At 49.1% G+C, this 15707-nt stretch overlaps 1 protein-coding gene across 3 annotated transcripts in view; it reads left to right on the top strand.

Moving 5' to 3' along the window:
* The window catches only part of SEZ6L (seizure related 6 homolog like), a 180073-nt gene that overhangs the window by 139248 nt on the left and 25118 nt on the right, over positions 1-15707 (top strand). For all 3 annotated transcript variants that reach the window (XM_027050911.2, XM_027050912.2, XM_027050913.2), the window contains exon 10: positions 10074-10270. In XM_027050911.2, coding sequence (XP_026906712.2) covers positions 10074-10270 — 197 coding nt within the window. The remainder of the gene's footprint in view (positions 1-10073; positions 10271-15707) is intronic.

The following is a 15707-nucleotide window of genomic DNA, read 5'->3' as shown; positions in this document are numbered from 1 at the left end:
CACACACACACACATATACACATTGCCACACCCCCCCCCCACAAATCCCAATCTACCCTCAATCATGCTCTCTCAAGGTCAGCTTTTGCACCCTGACTTAGAGGTCCTAATGAAAGAGGCCTGAGAGCCCCCGAATTTTATGAATTTGGAGAAGCTCCTCCCCAGAAAGAGGAAGAGGTGTGGGCATCTCCACACAGGGAAGTGATGGAAAGGCCACAGGTCTGTGCGTGGTCACTCTTGGGTCCCAGAAACCCAGGCTTCACCAACCTATGTCTGAATCCTGGTATTCCCACGGTGATGCCTTCACTGCCGCTGAGTCAGGAAGTGGGGAAAATGTGGGGTCCGACCCTCTGAATAGGAGAAAAGCCTGAAGCCCGAGGAAATCATGGCCGTTGCTAATTCATTGTTTTATGGTTCATGGATTTGGGGATTGTCATCTGGGGAAACTGAGGCCCGGGCTGGGCAAGAGACTTGTCCATAGCCCCAGAGCAGAGAAGTGGCCAAGGGGGTGGCCCCCTGTGCGATCTCATGACACCGGGTTTTGTTGCCACACCCCCCTTACCACACTCCCTTCCTGTCTTTACAGGCTATGTCATTCGTCAACTATTTTTTAAGACAAAAGATGCTCTTTTAATTGAATTCCTGGCCCTAACTACCTTCTTTACAGCCACCCACAATACTATTCCTATTTTCCAGGCGAGGACACTGAGGCTCAGAGAGGTTATGCCACTTTCTCAAGGTCACCCAGCTAGAAATCAGCACCTCTAGGATTTGAACCAGAACCCATTCTCTTACCACTGCCTCTCAAGACGGAGCAAACTCACAGGATGGTTGAGGACTGACTTTTTCAGAGACAAACCAAGCCAGGAGCTGCTGGGTTTTTCCCCGGTCCACAATGCTGGCTGTGAAATGTCTTGACATTGACCTTGACCAAGCTCTGCCCACTGCATTCTGAGATGGCTCAGTCCAGGGATGTGGAAATTCGAAGCAGCTCGGCCCATGGGTGGTCCCAGAGGACAGGCCTGTGTAACCCAGGAGTCTCTTTCTTCCCTTTCTCTTTGGGTATGAGAGGGGAATTGGTGGAGAGGGGGACAGGGGGAGAAACCAGAGAAAGGAGGAAAGGCAGTGGAGAACAGAGACCGGGTGTCATCCCCTCTGAAACCACAGCGCAGAGTAGTGCCTTTGGGTCCTGGTTCAGCCTCTTGGGGAGTTTGGAGGGACACTGACCCGGGGGCCCACCCCTTGACATGTTGAGGGTCTCATTGGTCTGGGGTGCAGCCTGAGCATCATCGAGAGTGTTTAAATCTCCCCAGAGCTTTTCACGTGCAGCCGGGACTGAGACCCAGCAGCAGAGGGCTGGTTCCTGAGCCTGACATTGACAAGCACCTGGTGAATATGTCGGGGAGAGAGGGAATAAGGACAGGAAGCACAAACAAGGAAATTAGAAAACCACTCATTTTTATTCGCTCCGGTGTCCTTTTAGGGGGCCAGAAAGATTGGTTTTCTGTGTCCTCCCTGGAGCTGACATGGTTTCTTGTCCCGTCTGCCATTTTATCAAATTTAATTGAAACCGAATGAGCACTGGGCCAAAGGGACCTTCAGCAATTCCACGGTGCTGAGGGGTGTTTAGCGGTGGCCGTGTGGCATCATGAAGGCACACGGAGGCCTTGGGACCTGGGCCTTCCTGGACTCGGTTTCCTCCTCTATAAAATGGGATTCATGACGTCGCTCTGTGGTGGAGGGGACCCCATGAGAAACAGACACAAGAGAACTCTGGAGAGGTCTTGTAAGAGAAATTTGAACGCGCCTAAAACTGCATTTATGGGCTTTGGGTCCCTCTTTTTTCTCCCTTATTTAAATCCTATACTTTATTTCCTCACCATCTCTACAGTCCCACTAGGTCCTGCCTCAATTGCAACATAGTGTTTTCTTAAAGTCATGCAAACCCTCTAAGCCTCAGTTTGCCCATCTGGAAAATGGAGGAAAATTCACCATAATTCATGTAAACGACATTTGTCTCACCTGTGCCAAGCCCTGTGCTGGGCCCCGGGGACACTGGGGAGAGGTGGGTACGGTTCAGGGAAACTTAGCCAGCCCAGTGTGGGAGATGAGAGAGGTTCTGCCTTCCAACCACACGGATTTGGAGGCTGGCTGCCCTATACGACCAGCTCTTTGAGCCTCCTTGTGCTTCTTCACCACCGGGTGCCTCAGTTTGCCCCCTCTGTGATATGGGTGAGGATAGTAGTTCTTCCAGGGTTCGTCCGAGGATAAGATGTGTGAGGTGCTCGGAAGAGCTCCGGGCATCAGGAGCCTTATGGAAACCTTGACTGGTTATCATATCGCTGTCAGTGCAGGATGGGGTCGGGAGCACAGAGGGATGTTGAGGAATTAGATGTTGTCGAGCGGAGAGGTGAGCAGAGGCCTTCCAAATAAAGGGACCAGCATGGGCCAAGGCAGGTCTAGGAGCATCAAAGGGTCTGGTGTACAAAGATGTTTGAGACAGCAGAAGTGAGCTGTGGGCCCGACCGTGGACCCCCTGGGAGTCCAGGAAGGCTGAAAAACTGAACATTCTTGTGTGCGTTTAATGTCGCTTCTTCCACAGACCCGTTCTATTAACCAGCTACTTCTTATCTCCCCCCGCCCCGCCTTAAACTGCATATAAATTGGCTTGCTTTTTCACTTGGCTTACCCTAAGCAAAATAATGTCCATGAAATTAGAAGTGTGATGCGCAGACCGTATATTTATATATATATATTTTTTTCGAATCCACATTTAAATAAATACATAACCATTAGACATTTTCAACTACGTTTGTCTAGCTCAAATCATCCTGCGAACGCCACCGGGGAAAGCCTTTTAAAATCTTTAAAAAAAAAAAAAAAAAAAAAAAAGATTTCTAAGCGAGGGTCAGCCGTTTGTTTAAACAGGAATAAAGGAAAGCAAGGTGGCTTGCTCATCATTGCTTTCTACAACCTCTGTGGAATATTAATGGCGGCAGCTCAACAGTTATAAAGCTCACCTACCACCTTCCCCCCCCCCACATCCGGGCCCCTGATTGGCTGAGGCAAGAATGGGCACCTGCTGCAGGGGAATGGGAATCACGGCCATGCCTGGGCGCACACCGCCCTCTGCTGGCCGAGAGAATTACCGCTCCAGAGAAAGGTTTGCCAATCTGTGTCAGAACCAAACTCGTATTCCTCGCCGAAACCTCTCTGGCTCTCTAGACCCTAATGAAAGCAATAATGGGGGTCCCTTGAGCTGTTTTTATCCTTTCTGAAGAGGTAATACAGCCACATGATTCAAAATCCAAAAGTACAAGAGTCTACTGTGGAAACAGCAAACAACCCCCTCCTCTGAGCCTCTCCCCAGAGGCCATCACGGTAATTGGTTTCTTATGCATCCTCCCCAGACTCTTTCTTTCTTAAAGATTTCTTTTTTTCATTTTTTTGACATTTATTCATTTTTTTTTTTTTTTGAGAGAGACAGAGTGTGAGCGGGGGAGGGGCAGAGACAGGGGGAGACAGAATCCGAAGCGGGCTCCAGGCTCTGAGCTGTTAGCACAGAGCCTGACGCGAGACTTGAACCCACGAACTGAGATCATGACCTGAACTGAAGTCAGACACTTAACCGACTGAGCCTACCGAGGTGCCCCAAGATTTTATTTTTAAGTAATCTCTACACCCAACGTGGGGCTTGAACTCACGACCCAAGATCAAGAGACACATGCTCCACCGACTGAGCCAGCCAGGTGCCCAGTGTCTTTTTAAATATGCCCCCCAAAAAAACCTTAACAGAAATCTCCTATCTACCGAAATGAAGCCCCCCAGACTAAGTAACCAGTTTAATGCTGGTTTATTACATAACTGATTATATACCATCAATAATGGCAACAAAATGAAGCAGATATCATTGTTATCAAGAAATGCAAAATGCTTAGGAGATGGTCTTTTAAAACAAGGAGTTAGAGAGAAGAAATATTACCTTGGTAGGAAAAAAAAAGAAGGTTGAAATGATGGGTCTAATCGAATGACCTTTAGCAATGATGTCACAAGGACATAGGGCTCAGCAGGATCCCAGGGGCAGTGCGACGGGGCTTTTCCTCATCCTGCAGATTTTGTTTGTAATGGTCTATTCACAAATTTCCTGATGCCAGACTGAAGCTAGTCACACTTTTTGGAGACACGTATATGTGGCTTTCATGGGACATCGTATAACATATGGTTCGCATCTCGGGCTTTGGCATCCAACAGACCTAGGTTAGGGTCCCGGGTCTGACTCTTACGTGAGCCTCAGTTTCCTCATCTGTTCAAACAGGGATGATCCTAGGTGTTAGCGTGTGGAGTTCTTGTTTGAGTGCTTGAGCATTGTTTGAAAGCCAAATGAGGGTCTTGGGAGATCTTTACTCAGATATCTGGCCCATGAGGTAGCCCAAAAGGTAGTTTTGTTGGGCTGAGTAGAGACTGGAACTGGAAAGGTGAAAAGGGATGCCAAAAGTGGGGGCCCTGGATAGCGTGCCCCCAGATGACTGCTCCGACCCCGGAAGGGGCTACAGGATGTGCCTGGAGCAGGGTCAAGGTGGAGAGGAGAGGAAGCTACAACCCAGCAGGTCACGGCCACGGGCTGGCTTTGGAGTGTCTCATCGGGCAGTGCAGGGGTGTTGTGGTGCAGGGTTTGATTCTGGCAACCAGCAGATCAAAGAAGAATGGGGGGTGTCGGCAACTTCTACAGCTCAATGGCACTGGGTTCCTTCACACTGTCGTGCAACCAACCCTTGCGTCTAATTTTAAAGCATTTTTCATCCTCCCCAAACGGACCGTGTACCTGTTCATGGGTGAACAGTCCGTTCGTCCCCGATCCTTCCTCCCAGCCTCCCTTCCTCCCTTCCTCCCAGTAGCTTGACCCCTAAGCTGCTTTCTGTGTCTACAGCTTTACTTATTCTGGGTATTTCTTATCAAAGGCATCATACGCTGTGTGGCCTCTTGAGACTGGATTCTTTGACTCTGCAGAAAGTCTTTAAGGTTCATCCGTGATGGAGCATGCGTCCATGCTTTATTCCTACTTATGGCTGGATGACATTCCATTGTAGGGATACACTGTGCTTTGCTTCTCCAGTCATCCGTTCAGTGAAGGAGCCAGGTTTATGTTTCAGAAGGATTCATCTGGCTGCCGAGGAAAGAGACTGGGGCCAGGCAAGGAGGTGCTTCCCTACGGTCCAACTGAAGGGGGATGGAGAAAAACTAAAGACAGGGGCAGAAGGAGACACAGGAGCGGGGGTCTCCTGGTTGGAACTCCACGAAAGCCTGGCCCTTTGGCCCCATAGAGGGACTGGAGGAGACAGGGGCTGTCCCTGCGGCATCCTCCCTGCAGAGGACCTGCCTACATCCAATTCCAGTCCCCTCAAACCCACCTGCCTGCCAGCATCTATCCATCCCATGTCTGTTCTGGAGTCAAACTCACATCCTGATTTCTCAGCACCTCCCTGGATTGTTATCTGGCCGATGTCTCACTGGAGTCCTCGATGGAAGGCCCCTGCTGTGCCCCACGGCCAGTCTCTTGGCTGTTAATTCTGCATTTTTGTCTCGGTTGCTGAGAACAGTCCAGCGGTGGGGACCTTGGATGCCCTCCATGTATTAAATATAGCCGGACGGGCAAGCGAAACGCAGGCTTGTCTTCTGAGGTGGGCGGGGGAGAAAGAAGAAGGTGGATCCAGAAGGATAAGGCAGAGAGTAACCTTACTCTTTCACTGCCCCATCATTCACGGTTTGTTTTCTTTTGTTTTTTTGTTTTTTGTTTTGTTTTTTTTTTTTTTGCACTTCTTGGGGGGAAAGCTTAGTTTTTACAGGTCTTCTGGTCATAACAAGTGTGGCTCAGTCTACTAACCATAAAGCCCTAAACGTCATTCATTTTCAAACTCCCCGCGCCCTCCACAGGGCTCCTTAGGCTGGGAATTCTGCAGTAGGGAGGGCCTGGGGGAACTGCTTCCTACTCCCAAAAAAGCCTGATTGGACAGCACGGTCACATCATGGAAGATACAGAATGCTGGGCTTTTTCTCTGTCGTGGGGAACTTGATGGGGGCAACGTCTCTTGAGTCTGGCTGCTCTTGGCTTTCCTTTTGGATGGATCCCATCCCCCTTTCAGGATGGGGGACACTTTTAAGGAGACCCACAGTGGCTCCTTTCTTCAGGGTCCACATCTGGACCCAGGAAATATGATTCCTGTCCCTACTTCATTAGTGGTGGGGAGCTCACTCCCAACACCTCCTTTCCCCTCTTGTCTCTCTCTGCCCCCAAGGCAGGCAGGCAGCTCCAGTCTGACTGAGAGGCCTTACTCTCTTCTTGATGAGCATCAAATGCAGTCAGTCACTGGTCCCCAAGTCCCAAAGGCACCTGCCAAGCCACCAAGTGTCCTTGAAGCCCTCCTCACCAGGCTTAAGGTGAAGATGAAACACTTTCTCCCCTCCCCTAGTACCCCCTCCTGAGTGACACTCACTGAGTAGGTCCTTCTTGCAAGCCTCTTTAGCAGCCCAATAAATGCTTTGCCTTCTATAAGCTAGAGAGGGGGAAGGGCGCAGATCAGAAGCGATGCAGTAGCAGGTGCCATGGATACCCCGTCTCAGTCCTACAGCACTTGCCACAGTGTACCTACCATAGCTTCCTACTGCAAGCACCTCATGGGCAGGCCAGAAGTGCTGGGGGTTGGTACACTTAAGAGCAACCCTCAGCCAATGAGGGATCAGGGTTGGAGGATGAATTCCCTGTTCCCTCTCCCCCGAGGTATGTTCTACACCATTGTTGACTGTTCCTGCGGGACTGAGCCCAGGGCCCACAGTGGAACTCTCCCATCCATGACTATATATTATTAGCTCCTCCGCTTCCTCCCACCTCACCACCTCACCAGTGCTGCCTGGGGTGGCCTCCCAGACCAGCCTGACTCCAGGAGACATTCGTCTTTGCTCAGCTCTGCTTCCGGAGGACCCAGTTTCAGTCAATAGCGCTTTCAAAAGTAGGAATACTCTGAACCTATTTGCTTATTCTTAGCTCAGGGGACTTCTGCTGGAATCCCAGGACAATAGAAGTTGCAGTTAATAGTCTATTGCACACTGTTTACAGCATGGGTTCACATAAGTCAGTGTTTCTCTGCCTTAGCGCTGTTGACATTTTGAACCAAATGATTCTGTATTGTGGAAGGCTGTCTCGTGCAGTGTAGGATGTTTAATGGTATCCCTGTCATTGACTCCCCAGTGACACCCCCTAGCTGGGACAACCATGTCTCTGAACATTGCTAACTGTCTCCTGGGGAACAAAACTACCCCTAGTTGAGAACCACTGATGGAAGTCATCTGCTGTAAACAGCAATCTAAAGAGAGCACGATAGTGATCATGGTGACAATGATGGTGGTGATGATAATGGCAATGGTGGTGATGATGATGGTGGTAATGATGGTGATGATGGTGATGGTGGTGGTGATGATGGTGGTGGTGATGGTGGTGATGGTGGTGGTGGTAATGATGGTGATGATGGTGGTGGTGGTGGTGGTGATGGTGGTGGTGATGATGATGATGGTGGTGGTGATGGTGGTAATGATGATGGTGGTGGTGGTGATGATGGTGGTGGTGATGATGATGATGGTGGTGATGATGATGATGATGGTGGTGATGGTGGTGGTGATGATGGTGATGCTGGTGGTGATGATGATGGTGGTGATGATAATGGCAATGGTAATGGTGATGGTGGTGATGGTGGTGGTGATGGTGATGATGATGGTGGTGAGGTTGATGGTGGTGATGTTCATAATGACAGAACATTCAAATGACTTGACCAGACTTGCTCAGGTGCTGTCAGTGGATTTAGAATTTGATCCCACGTTTTCAGCATGCCTTATCTCACTCCAAAAGCCCATGACATAGACCGGAAATATTAAGCCCAGTTCACAGACAAGGAACATCAGAAAAACCACATGCCCTCCGTGCAAGTATCAGAGCCAGGAATCAAACCAAAGCTTTCTGATTTCCAAGGCAGCGTGCTCTTTCCAGCGCACCACCGCTTCCTGCTTTACAAAGGACAAAGAGCGATGCTAGGATTTTCAAATGAAAGCTATTTGCATCCTTGGAGATGCTTCCACTGCATTTAGATCATTGAAATGAATGATAGAGTAAAGGCAAGTTGCAGACTCTCTGGAACCCACTGTTACCAGCAGACCGGCTGTGAAGTCAGCTTTCGGAATAAATATCGGTGATCTACACGTTTCACACCAGCCTAATCCAGCCCCTTTCACGAACGATTGATGTTTTCATGGTTCTTAGAGTTAAGAGGCTCTTCCCTATCACAGGTCAAGAGCTGACATCAACCTCACTATTTCTGCTCTAAGATAGACTTTCTGGCAGGCTCTTTCATACCATAGCGTATATTGAGCACCTACGATATGTGCAAGAGAAGGCGGCAACTCCGGAATTTCAGTACAATAGGGGTTGGAGGCCTTAGCTGGAAACTGGCAGAGGGTATGATGAGTCTATGGCTCTGTCTTGAAGCCACACATGCAAAGCAAGTGGACAGCTTTTATTAGGAAAGTGGTGCCAAGGAAGCCGATGGAGGTTATGGGGACAGTTAGAACGTCCCTAAATCAGCCCTTGGGCAAGTTTGCCTGAGAAATGTGAGAGATGCTGGGGAATAAAATACACCCCCTGCCCTCTGTGAGCACCACTTCCACAGTGTTCCTTGTGTTTCTGTCGTTTTTGTTCCTTCTTCTGGAAGCACCACCATGGGTGGTTTCCACCCTCCTCCGCCCTCCCTGACCACCCCTGCCCATGGGCACTGGATGAAGCTGTCACAAGGGATAGCTATTGTCACTCCTGCATGAGTTCCAGGAACTTTGCTCAGGGCCACTTCCTGGAATGCATCTCCTCAGGCAGTGTCTAGCTGCTTTCATCCCAAGCAAGATGACATCCAAACACATAAACTTGGCTCCTTAAGCCCTTCAGAGTCTGGATCCTACAGCCCTCCAGCCTTCTGTGTCCTCCAGTCTTTCTTGAGCATCCACAGGAAGCATCACCTCTTCCAGGGAGGCCGCCATGATGCCCCCAGTCTCCTCTCTCTGCACGTGTGTTGATTGTAACTGCTACCACAAGACCTGGTTTCCTTCCTAGTCTAAATATACCACCCCTCTGTGGTTCTTGTGAGCACAGCTTGGCATCTAGTAGGTGTTCAAAAATATTAGGGAGAGAGACACAAGAAGAGGGGAAAGATGTAAAAGGGAAGGGAAGAAGGAGAATAGAAGGGAAGAGGCATAAGTTAATAGCTGTCTCCAGCCAACACTGAATTATCTGGCATTCTTTCAATCAGAGATCAATTTTATCTGGCACACCTAACATAACACATGTTTCTCTGGCACATTGAAGTGCTTTCTGGATTATTAACTGTCCATTGCAGTCCTGATATTTAGTGTCAAGGTGCTTTCTTTCATTCACGTCTTTGACAATGTGTCATCCTTTACTGTTATGAATATTGACAGCAGGTTTGAGTACATTTCATGAATAAGGTGCCCCCATCCCACCCTCTGCCCCATCCCCTACACATAATAGATACCTGGCTTTGATTTTGAGGACTTTGCCACATGATGAATGGAAGGATCATTTCACCTGACATGAAAATGCAGGTTCTAATTAGCAAGCAGGCAGCTTGCTCTGCATCAAAGGATGAAAGGCCTGTGTCGCACCCCCAGCATGTAGCCCAGTGCCCGGCACTTAGCGTCACCAGCACTGGAGGCAATTTTACCAACAATGCAGCGTGCGACTGTGCAATGACCTCCTTGCAGGAAAGACCATCTCCTGCGTGAGTCTTCAAAAGCCCAGTCCCTCCCCAAACCCAGGCACCGTGTGTGCTCGTGGGAAGGATCAGCGTGCCCCGGTCACATCTGTGATCCATGCCTCCCTCCCCCCAGGTTCCTAGCCCGGCACCTGCTACCTAGGATGCCTCGGGAACATGTGTGTTGCCTGCAAAAATAAATCAAAGGCTTGTTGTGCGCCCGTGATTGTGTTTCACGACCTCTCCTCTTCTCTCTGTCCCGCCCCCAAGCCTGAACCTGAGCAACAGCGACATCCTGACTATCTATGACGGCGATGAGGTCATGCCTCACATCTTGGGGCAGTACCTTGGGAACAGCGGCCCCCAGAAGCTGTACTCGTCCACGCCAGACCTAACCATCCAGTTCCACTCAGACCCTGCTGGCCTCATCTTTGGGAAGGGCCAGGGATTCATCATGAACTACATAGGTAAGTGTCTCCTCCCATCAATTTGTGTATGTGCGTGCGTGTGTGTGTGTGTGTGTGTGTGTTCAGATGATTTCTTCTAGATGAGTCTTTGTGGGGGGTTTGTGCTATATTGGCACAGTAAATGTATGCAGTTTTTAAGCATTTGGACGCTCTGGTTGGAAGGACCAGGTTTTGAGTTTTAGTGCTGCTATCAGTGGCTGTGGAATCTTGGGCAAGTCGCTTGGCCTCTCTGAGCCTTTTTGTCATCTGTAAAATGGAAAAACTGATAGCTGCTCCAGAGGCTTCATACCAGGACTCAGTAGATAATGCCTCATGACTTTCAGAGTCACAGTGTTCCCCTGGTAGTCAGCTGGGATTTTATATCATCAGCAAACTCTCCTGTGTTTGTGACTTCTCAAAGCCCCGTCTCCATCAGCTTGCCTGACCTGAAGCTTGGCTCTTCCTAAGGTCTCTTCTTCCCCTGCAGCCCCACTGAATGCAGAAGGCACTTGCCCTCCACCTCCAGTCCCGCAGGACATAAGAGAGGCAAGAGGAGTCTTCCTTGATCTTCAGTGCGGCTTCCAAACCATTTCTGTCCCCTTCGTGTCCAAACAAACAAAATCCAAAAAACACCTGCTGTGAAGTTCAGGCTAAGTTCACGTTCAACCATCCGACACTCTCTTCTTACTGTTTCTTCCATCCACAGCCTTCCCTCCTCATCCCCCACTTATGAACCCCCCTTCTTCATTGCTGGCAGTCACCCTTCTCTGCTCAACCTCTGAATGCTGGAGGGTCCCAACTCCGTCCTGAGTCCTGTCCTCTGTCTAGACTCACCCATGTGCCCTGTCGTCCAGTCCCATGGTTGCAAGCAATACTTCTCTGTGTTCCATTGGCCCCGAATTCATACCGCCAACCTTGACCTCTCCCGTGAACTATCTACTCAACTCCCTGCTAACTACCCTTCTGCATGTGTAACCGGCATCTCAGATTTAACATGACCCATACAGAACTCTTTCCATCCCTACCTCCACCCCTACCACCACCCAGGAGTTTCCGCTGCTGCTCCTGTCCCTCTGCCCATCCCAGGAGATGGAACCACAGCTGTCCCAGTGTCTCGCACACCTGAGGCTCACCCACAGGCTTCCTGAATCCCCACTCTTAGTGTTTCTCTGCACCTGATCTTCTTGGCAATAGCAGAGAACTTGGGAGACACCAGGGGGTACTCAAGACCTAACCTCTTTTGGCATCCAAGATGGTGGGTGGTTGTGCCCTGAGGATTTCAATGGGCAAGATGCAGCCAGCAATCGGAAAACTCACTTGTGTCACCTAGGAGCTAGGTGGACACCTCGATTTCCCATATGGAAAAGGGGGATAAAAGGAGCTCTCATTCTTCCAGTCTCCCCACTACCATGCCCACCACCAAAGACCCTCTAGCTTGATCCAGATTCCATGTCTTTGGTTCCCTCTTCCCCTTGGCTCGAAGATTTGCCCATCCATCCTAATATAAAGCGTCTTCTGTGTACCACCTCTTGCCTCTAAAATACAAGCCCCTTCCTTGACCATTGGCTGCCTCAAAGAGCCGCATGCATGTGATGATAACAAGTCCCTGGCTTTTTTGGTTTCTTCGTTTCTGGCTGGTAGACATTTCTCATCCCTTCCCGCTCTGCTACTCTCAGAGAGGCAGACACAAGTGTTGATCTTCTCTTTTATTTTTCTCTGGGGCCTTTTCTTCCTTTGATTGTACTGCTAAGTATTTTCAGAGTGTTACTGCTGCCACTTTCCATGGGCTCTCCATTTTTTACTGGGGCGAGGGGGAAGCTGGGCATAGCAGAACAGCTCTTGCTGGCTATCTAGGTGAGGTGCCCTCCAGAGTCAGCTGCCTTTGGAAGGAGAGATTCTGGTGGCTTGGCTTCAGTCTCTCTCCTTAGCCCTCTCTTCTCCTCCTGCCCACCCCTCCGCCTCCCAGTTGGAAGATGAGGTCATGGTTTTGCTCATTTGTCCCCTCTGGTGCCTGAGTCAGCCTTCCAAAACTGCATTCAGCCTGGTGGCGGAAATCTGACCCTGTGCAAGGCTGCTCAAGGTTAACCCGGAAGTCTGGCCAACGTTCACTTTGGCACTATCTTGAGGAGGAGGTGTTCCTATTTATTGAAGCTGAAACTTTAGATTTGCGTGACGACTTGCACTTGGCAGGCACTCTTACATACATTATTTTATTTCATTATCTCCATTTTCCAGAGAGTTTGGTTCCCAAGAGTCTCTCCATTTGAGCCAGGCCCTGCACTAGGCACCAGGACCCAAGGATGAATAGACAGCTCTCCCTGCCTTTCTTTCTCTGGCTGGTGAAAGTGGGGAGGTGGTCCCGTTAACAATGTCAGGATCACATGCTGCCCCCGTGGGAGAGGCCAGTGGGGTTTTAGGGACACAGAGCCTGGTTAATGTGGGTAACACAAAAAGAGAACAGTTGTGTTCTTCTTTCTGTTAAAGAAACACATGCTCGATTTCACAGGGAAGGCAGGTGGGCTTCTGCATTTAATCCTGATGCTGTCAATTGCTTGTGACTATCTGTGTTGAAGATCATGTTGAAAAGAACTCCAAGGAGGCCACGCCTGAAGTCAGTGGGAGAAGAATGACATGATCGCCCACTGCCGTCTGCTATGGCATGGGGGAGGTCGTTACTATCCTGGGTTTAACTAGGCATAGATGCAATTCTCATTGCACTGAAAGGTCACATGGAAGGGTCAGGGGTTTCCACGGTCATCTAGAGATTTCTGAAGCCCCTAGACTGATCTCTAGCCCAATACCCACCTCTGCAATGCGGCCAAGGCTAATCTGCTAAGACTGCTGGCAGAACCTTCTACAGAAACACACATGATTCTGATCTCCCATAATTCAGCTTTGCCCAGACAGGAGCAAAGAACCGTTCTCCTCACTGTTTCTTGTGCTTTGCTAGTGTCTGTGGCCAAAGTTCATGGAGGCAAGGAAATAAAAAAGCAGAGATGGGTGAGTTTTTCAAAAAGATATTAGTCACTTGTGTGTTTATTCCTCCAATCCTAGGGCAATAAATATGCTCCATATTGTAGGTCAACTCCAATCAAATGACAGTAATTCCTGGGAGTCTGTGTTGAGGATTGGAGGTCTTGGTCTGACTCAAAGAAAGAGATTGTGATGATCGATTAGTGATGTCTGCCATGAGCATAAGACTGGTTAATGGAGGCATGTAGTCAGTGCATTTGAGTATTTTCTTTTGCCCAAAACTTGGACCATGATGCTGCTCTTGACCATGAGCCTAGGACCATGACTTCAGATCCTCATATTCCTAGTGCCTGGCATATAGTAAGTGCTCACAAAATCTTAGTCAAACAAATCAATAAAACCATACAAAATTCATCTTAGTGAGGTGCTGGGGTGGCTCAGTCAGTTAAGCATCTGACTCTTGATTTCCACTCAGGTCATGACCTCTTGGTTGTGGAATCGAACCCCACGTTGGGCTCCATGCTGAGCATGGAACCTGCTTAAGATTCTCTCTCTCGCTCTCTCTCCCTCTGCCTTTCTCTCCCACTCCTGCGCTCTCTAAAATTTAAAAAAAAATTTTTTTAACTCATCTTAGTGTCATATCATGCACATTATTTAGTTTTCACATTGCCTTAAATGATAAACAAGGTCATAATTCTTTTTTCAAGTTCATTTATTTTGAGTGTGAGAGAAAGAGAGAGAGAGAGCGTGTATGCAAATGTGAGCAGGAGAGGGAGAGAGAAACAGGGAAAGAGAATCCCAAGCAGGATCCACTTAACCAACTGAGCCACCCAGGCACCCCCAGGGTCATAATTCTTGATCTCAACTCTATGATTGAGGACAGTGAGGTTCAGAGATGTTTATCAACATAACTGGAATCACACAGCTTCTAAAAGAAGGACAGACCCGAAGGGAGGTCCTCCAACTCCTAGGCCAGCTTTCTCATTCTTAACAAAGTTAAGGGCCCATAAGGCTGGAACCTCCATCTGGGGTGCTGGGTAAATGTGCAAATTCTTGAATCAGGGTCTCCGGGGGTGGAGTCTAGTAACCAAAGAACAGGAAGGCTATGTGACTTAGCCAAGGCCAGCGAATTAGTGAACGTTGGGGCCAAGATCTGAGTCATGGTGGCTCCAACTTGATAATCAAGAATGTGAGCACTGCAAAGGAGATGGTGGGTCTCACAGGAGCGTGTAGCCATGCTGACTCGGACTGAAAAGTCAGACAAGCAAACCTTTCTCCGCTTCCGAGCACTTGGCACAAGGCAAACCATATATCCAGCATCTGCCCCCGTTTCTCCCCTTTCATCCATAGCTTGAACATTTGCAGCTGTGTCCTAAATCCCGGGCTTGGCTGATTTTTCAAAGGCCTAAATATAGAGGCTCCTGTTCGCCACGAAGCAACTCCAGGAGCCATTTCCCTCTCCCCTTCTTCTGGCAGACACCCGTGAGATCTCTGTTCCCCAAATAAAGTCATGATGAAATCCCAGGAAAAGCCATTGCTTTTTTCTCAGAATGACTTTCCTGCGGACGGCGAAGGTACACTCTGCTTTCCGCAAAAGCACATGAGAGCTGCGGATTCATTGCACAGCATCATTAGCTCGCTTCTCAAAAATCTGTGCAGTGGGCACTTGGAAGCAAGGTCAGGCTTTGGGTTGCTGGCTCAGTAACGAGGATTTGCCGAAGGAAAGCGGGATTATTCCAAGGGAAGACTCTATGGTAATGAGCTGGGGGTAGCATATTTTGGGAGTGCAGTTAACGTTCGCTGATGGTTTGCAACATGATTGGAAGAATGCACCAATAATTATTTTTATTTCCACAGCTGAGTGTTTCTCTTAATCCAGATTGCAAAAATATATATCACAAATCCATCAGACCCATGTACTTACAGACCGTCTTAGGATGAGGCTGGGAGCGTTAGCTACCATTGCTGTGTAACAAATTATCCCCACCCCCTAAAATTAGCAGTGCACGTTTATGATCTCACAGTTTCTGTGGGTCCGGAATTCAGGAGTTCGTGCTGGGTGGTCCTGACTTGGGATTTCTCATGGGTTTGTACTCACGGTGTCAGCTGGGGTTGCACTCATTTGAACGCTGGATTGGGGCTGGGAGCACCATTTCCAATATGGCTCACTCATGCGGTTAGCAAGTCAATGCCCATTGTTGGCGGGAAGCCTTAGCTTCTCTCCACATGGATCTCTCCAGAGGGCTGCCCCAGCATCCTCACAACGTGGCAGTTGCTTTCTCCAAAGAGCAAGAGGAGAGCCTGTCAACATATTTGATGATCTAGGTGCCGGAGTCACACATTATCACTTCTATAATAGTCCATTGGCTGTGCACATCAGCCCTGTTCGGTGTTGCGGGGAGTACAGGAGAGTGTGAATCCCTGGAGGTGAGAATAATGGGGTGAGGGCGGACATCATGGAAGGGAAGGACCCAAGACCCAGAGA

The sequence above is a fragment of the Acinonyx jubatus genome, chromosome D3 (assembly GCF_027475565.1).
Source record: "Acinonyx jubatus isolate Ajub_Pintada_27869175 chromosome D3, VMU_Ajub_asm_v1.0, whole genome shotgun sequence".
NCBI lineage: Eukaryota > Metazoa > Chordata > Mammalia > Carnivora > Felidae > Acinonyx > Acinonyx jubatus.
This window is presented reverse-complemented; position numbering and strand designations above follow the sequence as displayed.